General features: G+C 43.5%; 1 protein-coding gene across 2 annotated transcripts in view; it reads left to right on the top strand.

The window, feature by feature from the left end:
- Window positions 1-68: 68 nt before the first annotated feature.
- LOC106599725 (phosphatase and actin regulator 1) overlaps window positions 69-25,396 on the top strand; it is an 84,166-nt gene continuing 58,838 nt past the window's right edge. The window contains exon 1 of one of the 2 annotated variants that reach the window (XM_082973431.1): window positions 69-369. In XM_082973431.1, coding sequence (XP_082829557.1) covers window positions 258-369 — 112 coding nt within the window. In that variant the 5' untranslated portion in view covers window positions 69-257. The remainder of the gene's footprint in view (window positions 370-25,396) is intronic. The other variant, XM_082973432.1, reaches the window with a different exon arrangement.

Raw genomic sequence — 25,396 nt, forward strand, 5'->3', positions numbered from 1 at the left:
ATAGGCTATTTTGACAATTTAGGCCATTTACTTAATTATTCATAATGTATTCCCTTTTTTCCATTCTCATTCCCCTCTGTCTGCTGTTGGGTTAAGGAGCTTTGTAGTGGCGGCTCCACCTCGCTTCAAAAGTCACATCTCCCTCTCCCGTCTCTACCCGTTCAGTTTTTTTCCTCCCCATCAGTACCTCCTCGTGAGCGGCGGTGGCTCTGTGTCTGTCCCAACCCTCCAGTCGTCACTGGACGCTGCTCAAATTGATGGCGGCTTCTCCAGAGGAACATATAGACCGACGGCCGATCAGGAGAGTCCGGTCCAAGAGCGATACCCCGTACCTCGCCGAAGCCAGAGTTTCCTTCAACCTGCGCACAGGTAGGTTGCTTCTCACGTTTGGCCATTGATTTTCAGAGCGTTCGATGCATTGTAGCATATAAAGCACTGCACCTAACCTTTCTAGCCTATTGTAAACTAACGGTTTTGTAACACATAATTCTATTTTATAGTATTTGTTTTACTGAGACGGTGCTTGATCTGCACTGTTGCCAGTGGGCTCTAGTGCATGTAGCCTATAATGTAGAAGTTTGGTTTTGCCTAATTTGCCATTTTTGTAGCATTTTGGACAAGTTTATCATATCAATCGAATTGTCTGATTGGTAAATTGAGAGATATGCGATTAGGCTTTGTAAGAAGAAGAACAAGACTAATGTTCATTGTTCAACGTGTGAGATTTGATTTCGTAAGAGAACGGCATTAATTCAATTCAGTTACATAATAGAGAAGCATTCGAATGGCAATCTGAACCCCAACGTGATCGTAGTCACCAGCAAGGTGTCCAGGATTAGGCTACACCGGATAGATCCCTGACAGAGAACAGATTGGTGTTGACTGTTAAAGCTCCCGTGTACAGTGCATTCGGAATGTATTCAGACCCCTTCCCGTTTTCCACATTTTATTACGTTACAGCCGTATTCTAAAACGGATTAAATGTGTTTTTTCTCATCATCAATCTATAAACAATACCCCATAATGACAAAGTGAACACAGGTTTTTGGAAATGTTGTTTTCTAATTTATTACAAATAAATCAACAGAAATAGCTTATTTACATTAGTATTCAGACCTTTTGCTATGAGACTCGAAATTGAGCTCAGGTACATCCTGTTTCCGTTGAGCATCCTTGAGATGTTTCTACAACTTGATTGGAGTCCACTTGTGGTAAATTCAATGGATTGGACATGATTTGGAAAGGCACACACCTGTCTATATAAGGTCCCACAGTTGACAGTGCATGTCAGAGCAAAAACCAAGCCATGAGGTCGAAGGAATTGGTCGTAGAGCGCTGAGACAGGATTGTGTTGAGGCACAGATCTGGGGAAGGGTACAAAAACATTTCTGCAGCATTGGAAGTCCCCAGAAACACAGTGGCCACCATCATTCTTAAATGGAAGAAGTTTGGAACCACCAAGACTCTTCCTAGAGCTGGCCAAACTGAGCAATGGGGGGAGAAGGGCCTTGTTCAGTGACGCTCCCCATCCAACCTGACAGCGTTTGAGAGAATCTGCAGAGAAGAATGGGAGAATACAGGTGTGCCAAGTCTGTAGCGTCCTTCCCAAGAAGATTCAACGCTGTAATCGCTGCCAAAGGTGCTTGAACAAAGTATTGAGTAAAGGGTCTAATTACTTTGTCATTGTGGGGTATTGTATGTAGATTGATGAGAGAAATAATTATTTAATACATTTTAGAATAAGGCTGTAAAGTAACAAAACGTAGAAAAAGTCAAGGGGTCTGAATACTTTCCGAATGCACTGTACGTTAGATACGTCCAAGTTATTATAGACAGTGTAAGAATATATTAGTGTATTGGATGTTGATTAGATTTTGGTTATGGCTTGTGGGAAACGTGCACAAATTGCTCCCCTTGCACACCTAGTTGTATTGCATTCCTTGTTACCATGGTGACTTGGCATATTTCGGGCTGAGTCAGTTGTTAGCCCATGAGGTATTCATATTTTTTGCATTGTAATAGCATACAGCCTGAACCAAATGCAGCCTTTCAATCAAATATCGTAGTTATTCGTATTTCGATATCATGCAAAATATGGTCTCTGTGATTGCCATTTAAAAAAATATATTTTCCCCTTTATTTAACTAGGCAAGTCAGTTCTTATTTACAATGACGGCCTAGGAACAGTGGGTTAGCTGCTTTGTTCAGGGGCAGAAAGACAGATTTTTACCTTGTCAGTTTGGGGATTTGATCTTGCAACCTTTCGGTTACTGGCCCAACGCTTTAACCACTAGGCTACCTGCCGCCATGATGAATATGTTCATAAATAAATAGTCTCTGAGCCTTTTTGCACAGATTTAGTTGACAAATAGTCAATGCATCAGTTCAATAGTCTTGCAGTGCTTCTGTCACACAGCTGACTGGCTGTGGTGCTGAAACGGCTAGCTAGCCAAGTGTGCCCGCCAGGTGTGTACGTGCAAAGACTTCAAATAACTTAAGGTAAAGTCTTTGAATGTTTTATTTTAGGGGCTTGTTTTGTCTTAATCTGCTATATTTTGTTAAACCAAACCATATTGCTACATTTCTGTTTTGATCCTCATCATCCATTCCTCCATCCAGGCGAATTGCAGTTGTTTTTCCAGTCACACCCACACTGTGAATTCTGCTGTGACTAAACGGCAGCATCAGTCCCGATGGTGTTAAGATTGGCTTTACTGTGTTGTTGATTAACACACAATATTGCACACCAGCTGGTAGTCCTTTGCATAGTTTTGGGAAGAAATACTTTGCAGTCTATTGATGTATTTTGGAAATGTCTACATTCTTGTGTTTTGATTTGCCCCAAAACATGTTTAACTATAATCTGCAGAGAGAGAGAATCACCAAGCCATTTGGCCCAGATGAGCCCTGAGGTAACCAGAACCTGGTTCACACTGTCTGTTCTAATGAGCCTGTCAATCCGTGGAGGGGAGCAGGCTGGGAGAGTTATGACTTTGCATGTCTCAGTCCTCCTTTTGCCACTGTGGAGGGGGGGCAGGAGAATGGGGACCACCACTACTAACAGCTGAACTATACCCCACCAGCACATACGAGATTCTTGGAATAGGCCTGAAGCAAGCTGCTAATGTATATTCCACTGTATATGACCACAAATCTGTCTTTGCCAGACACCACAGATCACAATATGGTGTCCGATATCCCACTCGCTCATAGACACGCACACACACAAACTCCAACAGACCCAACATTCTGAGAGGACAACAGTACAATTGTCTGAGGATACAGTTCCAAAGGCACTCGCTTGTCTGACTGGCCGATGAACGTGTTGATCAACATAAAGACTTTTCATGTATGGCTTGAAGAAATCAGTATGCAGTTCTATTCTGAACTGAAACTGCTGAAACATTTGGATCCCTGTCCTCCCAGGGTCACATACAGTAGGCTCATATCGTCTCTACTGTGAGGATAGCTCAGCCCTGCAATGTTATAGCACCTTGGCATCCAATTACTTTATGATAGGAATTACCCCATAATTGAATCAGGGGTGAGTACAGTAAGGACTGAGTATGACAAGACATAGGTATATTGAATTGGCCTGTTTAGCATTGTGTGGCTAATTTGATTGGTCTCTTTGATTAGATTAACCAGAGCTGAGTCATGCTGCTGGCTGCCATGGGAGTTTATCCTTAATACAGTGGAGGTTTCTGTTGTTGGAAACAGCAGCTAGGCTAAGCCTTGTTGTCTCTCACTGTTATGAAGCACCCAGTGATATGATGCTGTACAGGCGAGTCCTAAATGGCACCCTATTCCCTATATTGTGCACCACGTGACCAGAGCCCTATGGGACGCAGTCGAAAATCAGAGCAGCAGGTGACCATTCCAAAGGAGTATGTATCATGAATGTATCTGTAAGCTTTACATGGCTCTGCTTTGAGCGACTGGAACTACAGGGAGGGGGAAAAAGTATTTGATCCCCTGCTGATTTTGTACATTTGCCCACTGACAAAGAAATGATCAGTCTATAATTTTAATGGTAGGTTTATTTGAACAGTGAGAGACAGAATAACAACAAAAAAATCCAGAAAAACGCATGTCAAAAATGTTATAAATTGATTTGCATTTTAATGAGGGAAATAAGTATTTGACCCCTCTGCAAAACATGACTCAGTACTTGGTGGCAAAACCCTTGTTGGCAATCAAAGGTCAGACGTTTCTTGTAGTTGGCCACCAGGTTTGCACACATCTCAGGAGGGATTTTGTCCCACTCCACTTTGCAGATCTTCTCCAAGTCATTAAGGTTTCGAGGCTGACGTTTGGCAACTCGAACCTTCAGCTCCCTCCACAGATTTTCTATGGGATTAAGGTCTGGAGACTGGCTAGGCCACTCCGGGACCTTAATGTACTTCTTCTTTAGCCACTCCTTTGTTGCCTTGGCCGTGTGTTTTGGGTCATTGTCATGCTGGAATACCCATTTTCAATGCCCTGGCTGAGGGAAGGAGGTTCTCCCCCAAGATTTGACGGTACATGGCCCCGTCCATCGTCCCTTTTGATGCGGTGAAGTTGTCCTGTCCCCTTAGCAGAAAAACACCCCCAAAGCATAATGTTTCCACCTCCATGTTTGACGGTGGGGATGGTGTTCTTGGGGTCATAGGCAGCATTCCTCCTCCAAACACGGTGAGTTGAGTTGATGCCAAAGAGCTCCATTTTGGTCTCATCTAACCACAACACTTTCACCCAGTTGTCCTCTGAATCATTCAGCTGTTCATTGGCAAACTTCAGACGGGCATGCATATGTGCTTTCTTGAGCAGGGGGACCTTGTGGGCGCTGCAGGATTTCAGTCCTTCACGGCGTAGTGTGTTACCAATTGTTTTCTTGGTGACTATGGTCCCAGCTGCCTTGAGATCATTGACAAGATCCTCCCGTGTAGTTCTGGGCTGATTCCTCACCGTTCTCATGATCATTGCAACTCCACGAGGTGAGATCTTGCATGGAGCCCCAGGCCGAGGGAGATTGACAGTTCTTTTGTGTTTCTTCCATTTGCGAATAATCACACCAACTGTTGTCACCTTCTCACCAAGCTGCTTGGCGATGGTCTTGTAGGCCATTCCAGCCTTGTGTAGGTCTACAATCTTGTCCCTGACATCCTTGGAGAGCTCTTTGGTCTTGGCCATGGTGGAGAGTTTTGAATCTGATTGATTGCTTCTGTGGACAGGTGTCTTTTATACAGGTAACAAAATGAGATTAGGAGCACTCCCTTTAAGAGTGTGCTCCTAATCTCAGCTCGTTACTTGTATAAAAGACACCTGGAAGCCAGAAATCTTTCTGATTGAGAGGGGGTCGAATACTTATTTCCCTCATTAAAATGCAAATCAATTTATAACATTTTTGACATGCGTTTTTCTGGATTTTTTGTTGTTGTTATTCTGTCTCTCACTGTTCAAATAAACCTACCATTAAAATTATAGACTGATCATTTCTTTGTCAGTGGGCAAACGTACAAAATCAGCAGGGGATCAAATATTTTTTCCCTCACTGTACATCTGTCAGATGACTTAACAAGGTGAAGCCAGGATTCCAATCAATCATCCCAACAGGAAATTACTGCTAACCAGAGAAGCTGGTTGACACTTCCATTTCACACTGTGCACACAAACGCAGAATGAATAGAATCCAGTCCCATCTGTACAGGCAAATGATGGATTAGAATGGCAGGCTGTGGAATGTATGTTTTGGTGGGAGCTGTGTGTGTGTGTGTGTTTGTGTGTGTGCATGGGTGCGTGTGTGTGTGTGTGTGTGTGTGTGTGTGTGTGTGTGTGTGTGTGTGTGTGTGTGTGTGTGTGTGTTGCCTGCCTGCCTGCTGGTCAGTCCAGCAGCTCTCATTAGATTAGTCTGTTTTGTTTGCTCATCACTTAGGCATAGCTTAACAACAGTCACATCTGTTATCTCCCTCTCCCACACAGATACACACACACACACACACGTCTCCCTTCCCTATAGACACTCTCTTTATTTCTCCTCATTCATTCTGTCACACTCTAGCATACTGTCATCTTGTTTCACTTACTGAAGCCCACCTTTGCCTCTCTCTCTCACACACACAGTCACACAGTTAGCTGTTAGTGTTTTGTGGAAGGCATGAACCTTACCTTTTGTGAACGGTCCTCTTTGGCTCTCTAACATGAGGTCAGATGGAAAGATATGTATACTTTCTCTCTGTGTGCGCGTGTGCCCGTGCATTTGTGTGACAGACATACAGACAGAAAGATTTGGTATACTGTAGCTTTGACGGTTGACCTCTCAAAACCCCTACAGCAGTGGTATTCAAACTTTTCAGCAGGGACTCCATTTTATTTTTCTCCAAAATTTCTTGCGACTTTTGTGAGGTTTCCCAAAAAGTAACATATTGTGGCTGTACATTTTGGTGACCCCCACTGCAGTTTCCCCAACCCTGAATACCACTCCGCTAAAGTATTGTGAAAAAAAAATCCAATCAGACAGTGGAGCCTTTCATCTGTGTGTGATTTTTTTTTTTTAAATTTGACCTGTTTTTGGTTTAGTTTAATCACATCTTTTGTACACTCCATATAGGATCGCTACACTCATTGTTGATCTGTCTTACACAGTATTTGGTTTATCTTGTAATGGATGTGATACACTGCATTTCACAGGGGTGGGCTATTGTGCAGTAGTTAGATATCCTGGGCAGCTGAAAACTGTGTGTGCAGACTGAGGCGTGGGACAGGGGACACTGATGGCCAGATCTCCATTGCAGCACATGGGCTGAATGTAAATAGCCTGTATGGGCTGGAGACTGGACTGGACTAGGCTGAGCTGCATTGCAGGGGACATGAATTTGAAGCTATTTTCATACACATACAAATGGATGCACACAAACGCATGCAGTACACGCTCACACACACACACACACACACACACACACACACACACACACACACACACACACACACACACACACACACACACACACACACACACACACACACACACACTCCTCAGCACCAAACATTCTGACAACCTCTTCACAATGTTACGGGAACATTATTTCCCATTCCCGGATGCCTAGTATCAGTGTATAAGCATTACCTGTCCTTGTGCTTGTCTCCACACCCCTCTAGGTGTCACCCATCTTCCCTATTATCCCCTGTGTATTTATACCTGTGTACTGTCTGTTCGTTGCCAGTTTGTCTTGTTCATTCAAGCTAACCAGCGGTTTCCTGTCAGCGCCTATCGTTTCCCAGCCTCTCTTTTCTCGTCTCCTGGTTTTTGACCTTTGCCTGTCCTGACCCTGTACCCGCCCAAATGACCTCTCTGCCTGAGCCTGCCTGCCGTCCTGTACTTTTGCTCCACCCCTGGATTACTGAACTCTGCCTGCCGTCCTGTACCTTTGCCTTACCCTGGATTATCGACCCCTGCCTCCCTTCACCTGTCCTTGCCTGCCCCTGTTTGCTACAATAAACAGTGTTACTTCAACAGTCTGCATCTGGGTCTTACCTTGATTCCTGATAGTACGAACTGGCCATGACTGACCCAGAAGAGTTGGACCAGCTCCGCTACGCCATCTCCTCCCAGGGAGACACCATTGGTAGGCACGAGGAGTTGCTTCGTGGCATGATGGAGGGGTTCCAGGCCACGGCCGAACGTCACGACCAAGCATTGGACATGTTGCGGGAGAAAGGTTGCCTTCTAGGCAGCCAACCATGAAGGGTAACCTCCCAGCCCCTCTGTAACCCGGCTGGTAGCAGCGCCGTCACCCTGGTTTCCCGGGAACCCCGTTTACCTCCCCCGGAGCGCTATGATGGAGATTGCAGAACCTGCCGGGCATTTCTCTCCCAGTGCTCCCTTGTTTTCGAGCTGCAGCCTTCTTCGTTCCCCTTGGACCGCTCGATGATTGCGTATATTATTACGCTGATGTTGGGGAGGGCACTCGCCTGGGCCACGGCGGTGTGGGAGCAACAGTCTGCCCCAGAGGTATTCGTGGTGGAGGTGAGAAGTGTTTAAGGCTCCGGTGTCCGTGAGAGAGGCTGCCCGGAAGTTACGCCAACTCCGGCAGCACACCCTTAGTGTGTTAGACTATGCGGTGGAGTTCTGCACGCTAGCAGCGGAGTGTACCTGGAAGCTGGAAGCGCGGTTCGACATGTTCCTGCATGGATTATCAGAGGAGGTAAACGATGAGCTGGTAGCCCGAGAACTACCAACGGATCTCGACTCACTCATCGCTTTAAACATCCGGATCGATGGTTGGCTACGGGAACGTAGGAGGGAGAAGAGGTTCGATTGTGGTCCCAATCGTTCACTCAGGGATCCTACCTTGAGCTGATAAACTCCGGACGTCCCCGAAAGGATCCGTGCTTACCCGTGTCCCTCCGAAGACTGCCGATTCACCTCTTCCTGAGTCGATGCAGCTCGGCAGGGCTAGGCTGTCTCCAGCCGAATGCATACGCAGACTTGAGACCCAGAGTTGTCTGTCTTGCAGTACTGCCGGTCATTTTGTGTCTTGTCCCTTCAAGAGAGCTAGCTCATTCGTTGGAGTGCGTACACTGGTGGGTCTGAAAGATAATTGTTCTTCTCGCCCCCCTCTCTATGACACCCTGCTGTGGGGCGACCAGTCCAAGTCTCTCCAGGTACTCATCGACTTGGGGGCCGACGTGAGTCTCATGGACGTTACCCCACCGTCCGAGCTGGGTGTTAGAGTGCTGGACGGGCGCTCTATAGGCTGTGTCATCCACCAGATAACCCCTGTCAGCCTATGAGTGTCGGAACCACAGCGAGGCTATCCAATTCCTGGTGGTTGAGTCCCCATAGGTTCCCGTGGTATTGGGATTCTCTTGGCTCCAGCGACACAAGCTCTGCCTGCCCCGGGATGTCTTCCTGGGGGCTTGGAAATTCCCCCTGATGTCTTCGCCAGCTCCGCAGAGTACAAGGGGTTCAGTAAGGCCCCAGCCACTTCTCTTCTGCAGCACTGACCGGTATCCAAGAAGGTTAAGTTTGAGGCACTGACATGTTGCTGGCGGGGCCGCAGCTACACCCCCGGTAGCCGAGACCTGTCCCTGCCCCCCCCCCCTCCCCCACTCCAAGATCATTAGCCCCTCTGCTGTTCGTCCTCAGTTGCCCTGTACCCTCTGTATTTTTCCGACTTTTTCTGTGTCTTGAGTCAAAACCATGTCTGACTGCCACTTCCCTATTATCTCCTGTGTATTTATACCTGTGTTCTGTTTGTTGCCAGTTCGTCTTATTAGCTTGAACAAACCAGCGTTTTCCTGTCAGCTCCTATCGTTTCCCAGCCTCTCTTTTCTCGTCCTCCTGGTTTTTGACCTTTTGCATGTCCTGACCATGTAACCGCCCGCCTGACCTCTCTGCCTGAGCCTGCCTGCCGTTCTTTACCTTTGCTCCACCCCTTGATTACTGAACTCTGCCTGTTACTGAACTCTGCCTGAACCTGAGTCTGCCTGCCGTCCTGTACCTTTGCCTTACCCTGGATTTTCGACCCCTGCCTGCCTTGACCTGTCTTTGCCTGCCCCTGTTGCCACAATAAACATTGTTACTTCGACAATCTAGGTCTTACCTTGATTCCTGATATTACCAGCCCGTTGCGGTACAGTAATGTTGAGTTCTCACTCTCCCTGCTTATCTCTCCTTCCTGGTTTCTGTAATCACTCCTGTCCCAGAGATTACAATCAATATGGCCAGACGGATGGTGGAGGGCGGCAGGACAGAGCCCATCCAACGGGCCTTTCTTGGGGAAACGATAGTGTCAGAGAGAAGCACATCACATAACCACCGGCCAGACAAGATCCACTCCGTTTTAAGGCTGCCTGTATTTGATCTCTATTTGAGCCCGTCTCTCTGTTTTACCCTGAGCGGATCTATCTCTACTTCACACTTTGCTTGTGCCTGGTACCTCTGACTGCCTCACTGCAGGGTAGGGTTTCATATACGGTGCATTTGAAAAAGTATTCAGACCCTTTGACTTATTCCACATTTTGTTACGTTACGGCCTCATTCTAAAATGGATTAAATAGTTTTTTCCCCCTCATTAATCTACACACAATACCCCATAATGACAAAGCCAAAAACAGTTTAGACATTTTTGCTAATTTATAAAACATTTAAGTTAAATATCACTTTAACATAAGAATTCAGACCCTTTAGTCAGTACTTTTGTTGAAGCACCTTTTGGCAGCAATTACAGACTTGAGTCTTCTTGGGTATGACGCTACAAGCTTGGCACACCTGTATTCGGGGAGTTTCTCCCATTCTTCTCTGCAGATCCTCAACGCTGGGGAGCGTTGCTGCACAGTTATTTTCAGGTTTGTCCAGAGATGTTAGATCGGGTTCAAGTCCGGGCTCTGGCTGTGCCACTCAAGGACATTCAGAGACTTGTTCCGAAGCCACTCCTGTGTTGTCTTGGCTGTGTGCTTAGGGTTGTTGTCCTGTTGGAAGGCCCTTTTGGCCAGCTCTAGGAAGAGTCTTGGTGGTTCCAAACTTCTTCCATTTAAGAATGTTGGAGGCCACTGTCTTCTTGGACCTTGAATGCTGCAGAATGATTTTGGTACCCTTCCCCAGATCTGTGCCTCGACACAATCCTGTCTCGGAACTCAACGAGCAATTCCTTCGACCTCATGGCTTGGACATGCACTGCCAACTGTGGGACCTTATATAGACAGGTCTGTGTCTTTACAAATCATGTCCAATCAATTGAATTTACCACAGATTGACTCCAAGATGTAGAAACATCTCAAGGATGATCAATGGAAACAGGATGCTCCTGAGCTCAATTTTGATTCACATAACAAAGGGTCTGAATAATTCTTTAAATATTAGTTGAAGTTGGAAGGTTACATACACTTAGGTTGGAGTCATTAACTCGTTTTTCACTCCACAAATTTGTTGTTAACAAACTATAGTTTTGGCAAGTGGGTTAGGACATCTACTTTGTGCATGACACAAGTAATTTTTCCAACAATTGTTTACAAACAGATTATTTCACTTATAATTCACTGTATTACAATTCCAGTGGGTCAGAAGTTTACATACTCTAAGTTGACTGTGCCTTTTTAAACAGCTTGGAAAATGACCTCATGGCTTTGGAAGCTTCTGATAGGCTAATTGACATCATTTGAGTCAATTGGAGGTGTACCTGTGGATGTATTTCAAGGCCTACCTTCGAACTCAGTGCCTCTTTGCTTGACATCATGGGGAAATCAAAAGAAATCAGCTAAGACCTATTGTAGACCTCCACAAGTCTGGTTCATCCTTGGGAGAATTTCCAAATGCCTGAAGGTACCACGTTCATCTGTACAAACAATAGTACACAAGTATAAACACTATGGGACCACGCAGCCGTCATACCGCTCAGGAAGGAGACGCGTTCTGTCTCCTAGAGATGAAAGTACTTTGGTGCAAAAAATGCGAATCAATCCCAGAACAACAGCAAAGGACCCTGTGAAGATGCTGGAGGAAACGGGTACAAAGGCATCTATATCCACAGTAAAACGAGTCCTATATCGACATAACCTGAAAGGCCGCTCAGCAAGGAAGAAGCCACTGCTCCAAAACTGCCATAAAAAAGCCAGACTATGGTTTGCAACTGCACATGGGGACAAAGATTGTACTTTTTGGAGAAATGTCTGATGAAACAAAAATAGAACTGTTTTGCCATAATGACCATCGTTATGTTTGGAGAAAAAAGGGGGAGGCTTGTAAGCCGAAGAACACCATCCCAACCGTGAAGCACAGGGGTGGCAGCATCATGTTGTGGGGGTGCTTTGCTGCAAGAGGGACTGGTGCACATCACAAAATAGATAGTAAAGTGATGTGGATATATTGAAGCAACATCTCAAGACATCAGTCAGGAAGTTAAAGCTTGGTCGCAAATGGGTCTTCCAAATGGACAATGACCCCAAGCATACTTCCAAAGTTGTGGCAAAATGGCTTAAGGACAACAAAGTCAAGGTATCGGAGTGGTCATCACAAAGCCCTGACCTCATCCTATAGAACATTTGTGGGCAGAACTGAAAAAGCATGTGCGAGCAAGGATGCCTACAAACCTGTCTCAGTTACACCAGCTCTGTCAGGAGGAATGGGCCAAAATTCACCTTATTGTGGAAGGCTACCCGAAACTATTTAAAGGCAATTCTACCAAATACTAATTGAGTGTATGTGAACTTCTGACCCACTGGGAATGTGATGAAAGAAAGAAATAAAAGCTGAAATAAGTCATTCTCTACTATTATTCTGACATTTCACATTCTTTAAATTAAAGTCGTGATCCGAACTGACCTAAGACGGGGAATTTTTACAAGGATTAAATGTCAGGAATTGTGAAAAACGGAGTTTAAATGTATTTGTCTAAGGTGTATGTAAACTTCCGACTTCAACTGTATCTTTGTAATGAGGGATTTTTGTAATGAGGGATTTTCAAGGCGGTACCACCACTGACTTAAAACTGAGGTTCAGACATTATACTAGCAACAACAAAAAAATATTTTAATAGCCTTATTTGTTTTTATTGATCTCTATACAATCTATTCAATACTTTTGTTCACCTTCTAGTATTATATCTCTAAATCCCCAAAACATGTTGCTACAACTCTACACGTCACTACTGGGACAAGTCAAATTGCTTACACAAAGTACTTTTTAAACAATGCATAAATATAAATTGTTGCAGTATAATTGACTTGCATTATGTTTTATCATTGATAAACAGTTCAATATAAACAAACATATGATATTTCACTTTTTGTCATTTTAGCGTGTTTTTCAAGGTTGCAAAGTCAAGGGATGCAAATGCCACCTCAATTCAAGAAAGACCCAGTAGTCATTGCATCCTGGACATGGGCGTCTACGTAACTATGGCTTTAACAGAGATGACAGTTTGAGTTTACCACCAGTTTAAGGATTAACGAGTTTAATTACTCTTTAAATTTCAACTACTACCACAACCGGATTAGGTTATCCTCCTTCTTTTTTAGCCCCAGTACAAATTCAATCATATATTCTGGAGCTGTTTGCAAGGTCAAGATTGTCTGGGAACATTTGCAGTCAGTCGTCAGTCTTAACGTGCCGATTCTTGTTCCAGTTAAGGTGCAGTGCATCTGACATTGATTGCTTTGGGGTGGTGCCAGCATGGACTCTGCTGAACCTGCAGCATGTTAGCTGTTTGGTAACAATACACAGGACTATTATTAAGCATGTTCAACAAAGTGGCAAGAGGTTACACCCTTCGCACACTCACATTTTACAGTCATGCAACACACGTATTCTTATAGCAATCCATGTGGATCAGCACAGGTTGATGATACAGTAGGGTACAATCTCTGAATAAAACATATCATATTGAAAATGGCTGTATAGCTGTGCTGCACCGAGGCAACTAATAGTGCTACGAATCCTTTCAAACATCAGAACCAACCACCTGACTAGGAGATCTCCCATCATCCTCCACTTCAGATGAAAGGAGGAGACAGGCAGATGTCAACCATGAAAGGCCTGAAGAGATTGCACTTTTTCTGTCTGTCTCTCTTTCTGTCCCTCTATCTCCCTCCCCATCTCTCTCCTGGAGTGTTGGAATGACTAGCTGTAATATGCTTTCCACGTGCCCTCCCATCCCCCATGTGAAATAATGCGTTCTGCAAAAGCTCTCCAAGCTGGGGAACGCTGCGTGACAATGAGGATATTAATCATATTTCTAGTCAACGTGGAAGAAGGTTGGGTAAGGGGGTAGGGGAAGGACGGTGGGGGGGATAGGTGTTGAGGCACTGAATCCCAATGACAGCTCCACCACTGCCAAAAGCCAATATGCTGCCTGGAGGAGTGCAGTGTCTCTCTTTCTCTACACAGCCTGTTTTATTTTATTCAATCTGCAGTGAATTTACCTCTGTTGGAGTTTGTGCAGGCAGTCAGCATTGTGAAACAATATGGAGGGAATGGCATAACTGCTTGTTGGTAGTATCGCAGTACAGTTCCCACTGCAGACCACCAGCTCTTTATGATATTTCTGCTGACAGACAGAGGAGAGCTCTCAGAAAGAACTCTCACAATGCGATACTCTCTTAGAAAAAATGGTGCTACCTAGAACCTAAAAGGGTTTTTCGGCTGTCTGCATAGGAGAACCCTTTGAAGAACCCTTTTTGGTTCCAGGTAGAACCACTTTGGTTCCAGAGAACTATTTTGGGTTCCATGTAGAACCTTTTCCACATAGGGTTATACCTGGAACCCAAAAGGGTTCTCCTAAGGGGACAGCCCGACAAACCCTTTTTATCTAAGAGTGTATTGTACAGCAGTAACGTTGGCGTCCATTCAGTCAAAGTTACACTGCAGTAACTTTGTAATAATCTGTGCAGTATCTCAAATAGTGCAAGTGATCAATTCTATGTACTTTTAATGTATTCTCTACTGCAATCCAGGTCCTTTGGTTCTGCTATTAGATGAAGCACAGTGATAAGACAGTCTGTTGTATAAATAAACAAAATATCTGACATTGTATTCCTTTTTGAACTTTGCTCGGCTTTTAAATGGTTGAAACCGCAATGATAGACATTTGGAATTTGTTTGTGCTTTTAGGTGGTTGCTCGGAAATTCAACTAACCTTTTTGAGTGGGTGAAGATCGGATGTAATGTACCAAATATTACCCAATTATCCACTTTGAAATGACGTGGTGTGCCCAGTGGGCAGATGTGTTTTCATTGGGCAGAACTAGAGCAGCCAATGAGAATGGGCCATATTTGACGTTGTGGTTTGTGTGGCTCACCCATTAAGCCGGCTCATTACGGGAAATGATGTACCCACCATTCCGATAGTTACGTAAGTCCACATTAAGCCTGAAGAGGAAATGGGTACAGTAGGTGTAGTAAAAGGCAAGAGAGGTTGGATTAAGTGCTTAATGTTATATTCATTTTTGCATATGACGCTCTTACCTGGAGCAATGCATGAATCAGGGGAGGCAGTATACTGATCTGGAATTCAACACGCACTACTACTTCACTTCCACCATGCACGATTGAAATTGCTCGATACTTCACATTGTGTTGTAGAGCTGCGTCAGCATTAAACTGGGAGCGGTTACAGCTCTCTGCCACCCACCCGCGAGATCCAGAGCAGAGCTGCATGTGTAGCGTTTGAACTTCGACTGAGTCATCGCAGGCCAGAGGGAACGACTGAGCTCAGAGAGCCAGCAATCCATTCACAAAAGGGGAAAGAGGGAGATGGAGAGTAGACAACAAGGAGCGCAGCGTTAGCTAGAGAGTTACAAATTAGAGATGTATAGATACACCGGAGGGAGCGCTATAGAAAGGAGATATGAGAAGATGGAAAGAGGGAGTAGTAGAGTTACAGATGTATAGATACACAGAGCGTGTGTGTGTGTGTGTGTGTGTGTGTGAGAGAGAGAGAGGCCTAGCTACCTATTATGCACTTCCCAGAGGGCCATCATGTGCCAAGCTGCTGCCAAGCCGTCAGCCTACCTGTGAGTTGTTGCTGTGCTCAACTCAGTGCTCTCTCTCTCGTGTCAGTGCCCACATAGCAACAGTACACTGAGAACAGATGCAGGAAGGAAGCACAGTCTATCTGGAGGAATATCAAACTCACAAGTGTAGGTTTGACATGCTGTTTATTTGGATATCGAACTCACAGGCCTCATTCTAGATGAATATCCAACTCACAGAGCGAAGGTTTTGAATTCTACCTATCGGAGTATATTGTGTGATCCGCTAACAAAGCTTGTGTTGAAATGAGAAAAAAAAATATGTCTTTGTTACTTCAAAGAGCTGCATAGGTCCTACAATTCCTCAAGGAGGCGCTGACTGAAGGGTTTATCCTTCACTGTAACTGAATTAGGATTGGAACCATTCCTTCTCCCCTGGAAGACCTTGCTTCATTACTCTAGCTATGTACACCCGCGCGCGCACACACACACACACACACACACACACACTCCTCTCACTAACCTTGTAGGGACACACAATTCAGTCCTATTTTCCCTAACCCCAAAACCTAACCTTAACCCTAGCCCCTAAACCTAATTCTGACCTTAACCATAAACCCCTGTACCCCACACGCACGCACGCACACGCGCCCCATTCCTCCTCAGTTATTAAAGCAATATTCGTTTTCCCCAAAAGCTGCTGTGTGTCATCCTCGGTCACCCTGCTTCCAGCTCTGTTTCATCTTTAGCACACTAATGTAAACATCTAGAGCAGCGGCAGCCTACTCCATAAGCAGACACATAAAAGGACAGTTAGAGGATAGGCTGAATATACTACACTGTATTCATGTCTATCTCCAGTTGTGTAGTTTTGTTATTTTACAGGTATCTAATTAATAACAGTTAATAAGGTGGTTTGCTGTTTATAATATTTGATGTTAGTCATTGTTTCTCATTGTTTGGCTTTATGTAATAGAGAAGTATTGACCGGTACATCTCTCCTCCTCTCTATCGCTCTCTGTTGGTCACTTTAATAATGGAACCCTGGTCAGTTTAATAATGTTTACATACTGTTTTACCTATTTAATGTGTATATACTGTATTCTAGTCAAGGTCATCCTATTCAACTATTGCTGTACATACCATTCTATCCACGTATTCTTCAGATATACTATAGATTTATAGACAGTATGTGGATAGAATATATTAAATACATTCGGAAAGTATTCAGACCCCTTGACTTTTTCCACATTTTGTTACATTACAGCCTTATTCTAAAATGGACTAAATATTTTTTTCCCCCCTCATCAATGCTGTGGGGATGTTTTTCAGCGGCAGGGACTGGGATACTAGTCAGGATCAAGGAAAAAATGAATGGAGCAAAGTACAGAGAGGTCCTTGATGAAAACCTGCTCCGGAGCGCTCAGGACCTCAGACTGGGGCAAAGGTTCACCTTCCAACAGGACAACGACCCTAAACACACAGCCAAGACAAAGCAGAAGTGGCTTCAGGACAAGTCTCTGTATGTCCTCGAGTGGTCCAGCCAGAACTTGAACCCGATCGAACATCTCTGGAGAGACCTGAAAATAGCTGTGCGCTGCAATATTAGGCCAAGGAATTTCAGAGTCCGGAGATTATGATTTTATATATATCATAATCTCCGGACTCTGACATTCCTTGGCCTAATATTTTTTTATTACATTCTTTACTTTGTGTGAATTGTTTTGTGTATGGTCAGATTTTACTGTACTGTTGGAGCTAGGAACACAAGCATTACACCCGCAATAACATCTGCTAAATATGTGTATGTGACCAACAACATTTTGATTTGTTCCTCCCTTTATACCACTTCGTCTCTCTCTGTCCCTCATTATTTTCCCTTGTATCGACACATCTACGGATCTGTCATGTCTCCTCCCCCCCCCCCCCCCACACACACACACATCTCACTCTCCCTCTCTCTCGTGTCCCTGGTGGTGGAGTAGTGGGTGAATATTAATTTCCATGTCAATACCGTCCACATCCTTGGACCTCTGCACCTGCTGTATTAGTCTGCCAATGACACACTACAGCAGGAACAGAAACACTACAAGCCTACTCCAAAGAAACAGAGTAGGACCACATTTCTCACTCTGCACCTCAACCCATCCCCAATGCACCATTCAGTAGAGGAAGCAGGTAGCTCAGCAGTCTACGGCTCAGGCACTGTTCAGGAGTTGAGGCAGATATGGTGGACTGATTTCTGTGCTCTTTACTTGGTAGAGAAGCCCATATTCTGGGAGATGTACAGATGTAGTCTAGCCAGCTGCACAGAGCATCAAGCGCACGTCTACTGCTGTTCAGCTGTCTGCAGTACTGAGAGCAACTGTCATTGCACGGAGGGCCGAGTGTCTGCGGGTTTTTCGCTTCTCCCTTGTACTTGATTGAATTAAGGTCACTGATTTAGTAAGGAACTCCCTCACGTGGTTGTCTAGGTCTTAATTGAAAGGAAAAAAACTAAAACCACGGAATGAGTTGGACACCCCTAAGGAAGTTGACATTCAAAAATGCTCAAGTCAAAAGTTGTGACCGTAATCATACATACATTTCCCATATTGCTGATAGATCAACACCTTGATTTTCACTATAGACGGAGGATGTACAGGCAGGTGTGCCTGTTGTGTTTATTGAAGTCACTTTCACAAGCCAGCCAGTCTCTGTCACTAGAAGCCTGGCATTGGGAGCCATGTACTACAATGTTAAATAGAGGCGACGTCTGCAGCCAGTGGTGGAAGTAGGTACATCCACTGTGGGGATTGAACCCGGGTCCCCAAGGCAAGTACGCTAACCGTAACACCAAAGTAGTTAAATGCCTTCGCTTTGGGAAGATAGTATGGCATTTACAGAGCTTTGAGTCATTTCAATAGGCTTTTTTTTTCCAACATAAGAGACCAGTGTGAACTATATTGTTAATGGCTGTGTAAACCATGCAGTTGACTTTGACTAATGTCTCCACTGGGGAATGCTGCGCTGCCTTCTCATAGTACTGAGGGGCGTTGGTTTAACAGCTTGATAATAAATATTTAAAGGGGAGGGCAATGTGTTATATTTCCAAGGAGTTTAGAGTAGCTCTCAATGATAGGCTTTGGTTTTTAAAGTCATGAGTCTTTTTTTTGCACCATCATTCTCATTTGCATATCAGTGTGTTCAACACTCTCACTTGGTCATACTGAGGACAAGAGGGGAAAGTCTATGTGTTCAGTAGAGATCAGTGTGCTTCAAATGACCTTGGGATGGGGGGGGGGGGAGAATTTCTCTGGTCAGTATGATAAGAGCTTATAATACGTTTTTTATCCAAGGAACCCAGTTAGACTGCACTCAGACCAAGATGCCCAAAATAGTATGAGCTCTGTTCATTTCCAAAAGCAAAATGTCACCTCAGCAATATAGTAAATGTATGGATGATTATGGTCACAATTTTTGAATGTCAATTTCCTTGGGTTGTGAACACCGTTAATAAGAAAAACCATTGGACTATGGCATTTTAGATTGAGTATTTAATTTTGTCTACTAATACTGTTTCATTTTCCCCTTCAGTAGCTCTAGCTAGAAATACAGTGCCTTCAGAAAGTATTACCACGCCTTGACTTTTTAAACATTTTGTTGTCGTACAGCTTGAATTTAAAATGGATTCAATTTAGATTTTTTTTTTGTAACTGGCCTACACACAATACCCCATAATGTCAAATTGGAATTATGTTTTTAAAAATGTATAAAAAACGAGTATTCAATAAGTATTCAACCCCTTGGTTATGACAAGCCTTACTAAGTTCAGGAGTAAAAATGTTCTTAACAGGTCACCTAATAAGTTTCATGGACTCACTGTGTGCAAAAATAGTGTTTTAACATGATTTTTTGAATGACTATCCCATCTCTGTACCCTACACATATTATCTGTAAGGCCCCTCAGTCGAGCAGTGAATTTCCAACACAGATTCAACCACAAAGACCAGGGAGGTTTTGCAATGCCTCACAAAGAAGGGCACCTATTGGTAGATGGGTAAAAATCTATGGAACGACCTTTAAAATGGTTGTCTAGCGGTGATCAACAACCAATTTGACAGCGCTTGAAGAATTTTGAAAATAATAAATGGGCAAATGTTGCACAATCCAGGTGTGGAAATTTCTTAGAGACTTACCCAGAAAGACTCTGTGTGTAATCGCTGCCAAAGATGCTTCTACAAAGTATTGACTCAGTGGTGTGAATACTTATCTCATTTGCATATTTTAGTATTTTAATTTTCAATGCATTTGCAAGAATTTCTAAAAACATGTTTTCACTTATGTGGGGTATTGTGTGTAGATGGGTGAGAGAATAAAATAAAAAAAAGTAATCCATTTTGAATTCAGGCTGTAACACAACAACATGTGGAATAAGTCCAGGGGTATGAATACTTTCTAAATGCACTGTATCACCATGGCAGTGTAGCGTTCCAGTGCTTGAGTGCCTGTCTTTATGAAATATTAATGTTTTCTGCATTCCACATCTCCTGAGATGTCTTAGAGACAGGAGTCACGTGCGCTGACTATGCCAGAGGCTGGATTGGTGTAAAAACCATCGGAAACAGGTTATAAGAGGTTTCACTAACCGGCAGGAGAAGAACCACACCTGCAGCCTCTGCCACCTAGCCTGGTCCCAGATCTGTCTGTGCTCTCTTGCCAACTCCTTTGGTCACAACAACCATAGGAGTTAGCCTGGTCCTGGATCTGTTTGAACTGCTTTGCTATCTGCCACACAGCAGATCCTGAGATTCTGGGGAGCTGTTCACTCCCATCATAGAAGGAAAAAGTATTCTCTAGCTAATTTGATCAAAGGGGGCTGTTCTTGTTGTAGCACATAATGTAACAATGCTGCTCTCTCGTGGAGATCATAAGGCTACTGCAACAGTAGTGCAGTGATGAAAATGCATATGCCTCTGGGTTAATGCATTGTTACTGGACCGTTATGAGACGAAACCCCAGGAAAAGGGTCACAATGGCAATTAATATTGAAAGTCCACAGAGGAGGAAAGATTTGATGGAGCATTCTAGACTGTTTTTAATGGGTATATACCATTTATTTTCTGACTGCTACAGTAAATGGTTACCATGTTTAGCAAGGCCAGAAAGCATATCAGAATGCGTGTTGCAGAGAAGAAGATTTTCTTACATATTTTATTTTCTATATGAGAAAATATATTTTATATGCAATATGTATATAATTATATTTCAAATTTCAATTCAAATAATATGTTACGAATTAGCAATGCGTATGATATGTAACAAATTCAAATTTTTTGAGTCTTAGATATGTGGCTAGGTGGCTATTGCTAACTAGAGCCCTGCACAGGCATGAATGTTAAGTCCGAGTCCTAACATTCAGGCCCTATCCTACCCAGGCCCAATTGCTTCTGCCAAATTTAAGGCCCTGCCCAAAATCTTAGTAAGCTGCTGTCACTCACTCCCTGCGCACAGCTCGCTCTGCATGCGCTCTGTTCATGGCGCTCTGAGTCTGAGTATTCATAGCAACGGCTCTGCTTCCGCTGCTCAATGAAGAGACAGAGAGCTGTTAGCTAATTTTTGTCTCGCTAAACGTATTATTTTCTGTGAAATAATCTCTCCTGTTTTTATATTTGACGAGGTTGAAGCACTTCTGACATGTTATGATTTTAGTCAGATAGGACTGTACTTACTGCGCAGAGCATGCGCAAATGGCTCAGCTTCAAAATGTTAATGTTCAATTTCGTGATACTGGAGCCCTGGCTGTACCCTAGTTATTGATGAAAAACAGGGCCTACCTGGCCCTAACCAGATGTGTAGTGTCGGGGCCGTCAGGCTCGGGTCAGGTAGCAGAGCTAGGTGGCTAATGTTAGCTAGGCTAGGGTTTAGGGATCAAGGTTAGGGTTAAGGATATGGTTAGGAGTTAGGTTAAAGGGTTTAAGGTTAGGGGAAAGGTTAGCTAACATGCTAAATAGTTGCAAAGTAGCTAAAAAAGTAGGAAGTAGTTGAAAAGTTGCTAATGAGCAAAAATTCTAAAGTTGTCCGTGATGATATTCGAACATGCAACCTACTGTATGGGTTGCTAGACATTCACTTTATACAAAGTTAGGGTTAAGCTTAGGAGTGAGGTTAAAGGGTTGAGAGTAATGGAGGGTGCATGGCCTCTAATAGTGCGTCCGATAGCGAAAGCGATGTGGATGCTCATGGTTATGTCTATCCAGGATTGAGGACGATGAATGAGGATGTCGAGTTTGAATCCGATGACTCCAGCAACAATGGGGAAAGACGTTAATGAGAATATTGGATAGACTACTGTCGCTAAAGGTCAGATCAAGAAAGCTAACGTTACAGTTAAGATGCCGTCTATTAAACCTACTGCTCAAGCTACTACTTCAGTTTATAGTAGAGGTGAGGTTTGGGGTTAAGGCTTAATCTGTGTCCGGGAAACTGTCCCTTAATGAGCAAATACACCAGTCTTGGGGTCAATACCAAGTTCCTTTGACTGCTTGGCATATTGTTAACTGAGTAAGTTATGTGAACTGGTGTACATGTAGTCTAATCCTTTTATGTACAGTGAGTGTTTTGTCCTTCATGTGATTGAGTCAAGTTCTCCTCTTTACATGCTTACTGACAAAAGCAACAAAGGTTGAGAATTAAAGAAATGCGCTGCAGGCTGTAGAGATGCGGACATGGAATCTACAGTCGACTACTTACCGCTTTACCACTCAAATGCCCAATGACACACTCCTCGACCATTAATCGGTTTCCGGGGTCACGGAGGAGAGAGGACGGAGGACGAACTTTTGCCCAAACGAGGCACGCCATATGAAACCAGCCATATGAAACCAGCCTGTGCACTTTTATTTATTTTTTTCATTTCCAGTACGCCATTACATCTGCATGGTGTATTACTGCTACCGAGGGGTTCGGTATGCAAATACTCAGCACAACCCATTTCTGACACTGAAGGTACAGAGCACAGGTGGCTGGTGGCACCTCAATTGGGGAGGACGGGCTCTTAGTAATGACTGGAACGGAATCAATGGAATGGTATCAAACACACCACACACACAGTGACGTAAAGTACTTAAGTGAAAAAATCCTCAAGTAGTTTTTTGGGGTATCTGTACTATATACAGTGCATTCGGAAAATATTCAGGCCCCTCACTTTTTCCACAGTTGTTATGTTACAGCCTTATTCTAAAATTGATTAAATTGTCAATCTAAACACAATACACCATGATGACAATGCAAAAACAGGTTATTAGATTGTTTTGAAAATGTATTAAAAATAAAAAACAGAAGTAAAACATTTACATAAGTATTCAGACCCTTTACTCAGTACTTTGATGAAGCACCTTTGGCAGCGATTACTGCCTTGAGTCTTCTTGGGTATGACACTACAAGCTTGGCACACCTGTATTTGGAGAGTTTCTCCCATTCTTCTCTGCAGATCCTCTCAAGCTCTGTCATGTTTGATGGGAAGCGTCGCTGCACAGCTATTTTCAGGTCTCTCCAGAGATGTTTGATCGGGTTCAAGTCCGGGCTCTGGTTGGGCTACTCAAGGACATTCAGAGACTTGTCCTGAAGCCACTCCTGCATTGTCTTGGCTGTGTGCTTAGGGTTGTTATCCTGTTGGAAGGGTAACCTTCGCCCCAGTCTGAGGTCCTGAGCGCTCTGGAGCAGGTTTTCATCAAGGATCTCTCTGTACTTCGCTCCGTTCATCTTTCCCTTGATCTTGACTCGTCTCCCAGTCACTGCCGCAGAAAAACATCCCCACATCATGATGCTGCCACCACCGTGCTTCACTATAGGGAATGGTATTGACCAGGTGATGAGCGGTGCCTGGTTTCCTCCAGATGTGATGCTTAGCATTCAGGCCAAAGAGTTCAACCTTCGTTTCATCAGACCGGAGAATCTTGTTTCTCATGGTCTAAGAGTCTTTATGTGCCTTTTAGCAAGCTCCAAGCGGGCTGTCATGTACCTTTTACTGAGGAGTGGCCACTCTACCATGAAGGCCTGATTGCTGCAGTGCTGCAGAGATGGTTGTCCTTCTGGAAGGTTCTCCCATCTCCACAGAGGAACTCTAGAACCCTGTCAGAGTGACCATCAGGTTCTTGGTCACCTCCCTGACCAAGGCCCTTCTCCCCCGATTGCTCAGTTTGGCCGTGTGGCCAGCTCTAGGAAGAGTCTTGGTGGTTCCAAACATCTTCCATTTAGGAATTATGGAGGCCACTGTGTTTTTGGGGACCTTAAATGCTGCGGAATTCTTTGGTACCCTTTCCCAAATCTGTGCCTCGACACAATCCTGTCTCATAGCTCTACGGACAATACCTTTTGACCTCATGGCTTGGCTTTTTCTCTGAAATGCACTGTGTACAGTGGGAGCTTGTATTGACAGGTGTGTGCCTTTCCAAATCATGTCCAATCAATAGAATCTACCACAGGTGGACTCCAATCAAGTTGTAGAAACATCTCAAGGATGATCAATGGAAACAGGATGCATCCCGAGCTCAATTTCGAGTCTTGTAGCAAAGGGTCTAAATACTTATGTAAATAAGGTATTTCAGTTTTTTATTTATAATAAATGTGCACAAATTTATAAACTTTTCACTTTGTCATTATGGGGTATTGTGGGTAGATTGACAAGGGAAAAAAATACTTTAGAATAAGGCTGTAATGTAACAAAATATGGAGAAAGTCAAGGGGTCTGAATACTTTCCAAATATGCTGTATATTTTTGACAACATTTACTTTTACATCACTACATTCCTAAATAAAATAATATACATTTTACTCCATACATTTCCCTGACACCCAAAAGTACTTACATTTTTATTGCTTAGCAACACTGAAAAATTGTCCAATTTTCACACTTATCAAGAGAATATCCCTGGTCATTCCTACTGCCTTTGATCTGGCGGACTCACAAAACACATGTTTCGTTTGTAAATTATGTCTGAGTGTTGGAGTGTGCCCTTGGCTACCCATAAATAAAAAATTATGTAATATAATGAATTTGAAATTATTTTTACTTGTATTTTACTTTTGATACTTATGTATATTTAAAACCAAATACTTTTATTCAAGTAGTATTTTACTGGGTGACTTCCACTTTTCCTTGAGTCGTTTCCTATTAAGGTATCTTTACTTTTACTCAAGTATGACAATTGGGTACTTTTTCCGCCACTGAACACACATGGTTACTGTGTGTTTATTACCATTCCAGAAGTTATAATATACCGTCCTCCTTTCACCAGCCTTTTTTGGTACAGAGTATTGTTTAAAAGAAAGACAAATACAAATGTATGATGTCCTGGGACAACAAATGGGTATGGTGTCCCTGGGACAGCATATATGGTGTACTAGACAAAATGTAAAGGTATGAGATATATCATTTTGTAGTTTTATGACACTCCTAAACTGAATGAGGTGTGTGACATGAGTTATGTGAATTGGCTGACCACTAGATGGTAGTAGGAAGCCACACATGGGAAGTCATCTTTACCACCTTTCCACTGTAGCACTTTCATATAATAGACACAAGGCGGAACACTTTCCAAATCACATTTTATTGGTCGCATACACATATTTAGCAGATGTTATTGCGGGTGTAGCGAAATGCTTGTGTTCCTAGCTTCAACAGTGCAGTAATTTTTAACACTACACAGAAATCTAAGAATGGAATTAAGAAATATATAGAAATGTTAGAATGAGCAACGTCGGAGTCCGGAGTATAAATCTACAGTGCATTTGGAAAGTGTTCAGACCTCTTGACTTTTTCCACATTTTGTTACGTTACAGCCTTATTCTAAAGTTAATTAAATCGTTTTTTTCCCTTATCAATCTACACACAATACTCCATAATGACAAAGCAAAAACAGGTTTTTAGAAATGTTTGAAAATGTATTAAATTAAAACCGAAAATATT

Source organism: Salmo salar, chromosome 03 (genome assembly GCF_965601325.2).
Source record: "Salmo salar chromosome 03, fSalSal1, whole genome shotgun sequence".
Classification (NCBI taxonomy): Eukaryota; Metazoa; Chordata; class Actinopteri; order Salmoniformes; family Salmonidae; genus Salmo; species Salmo salar.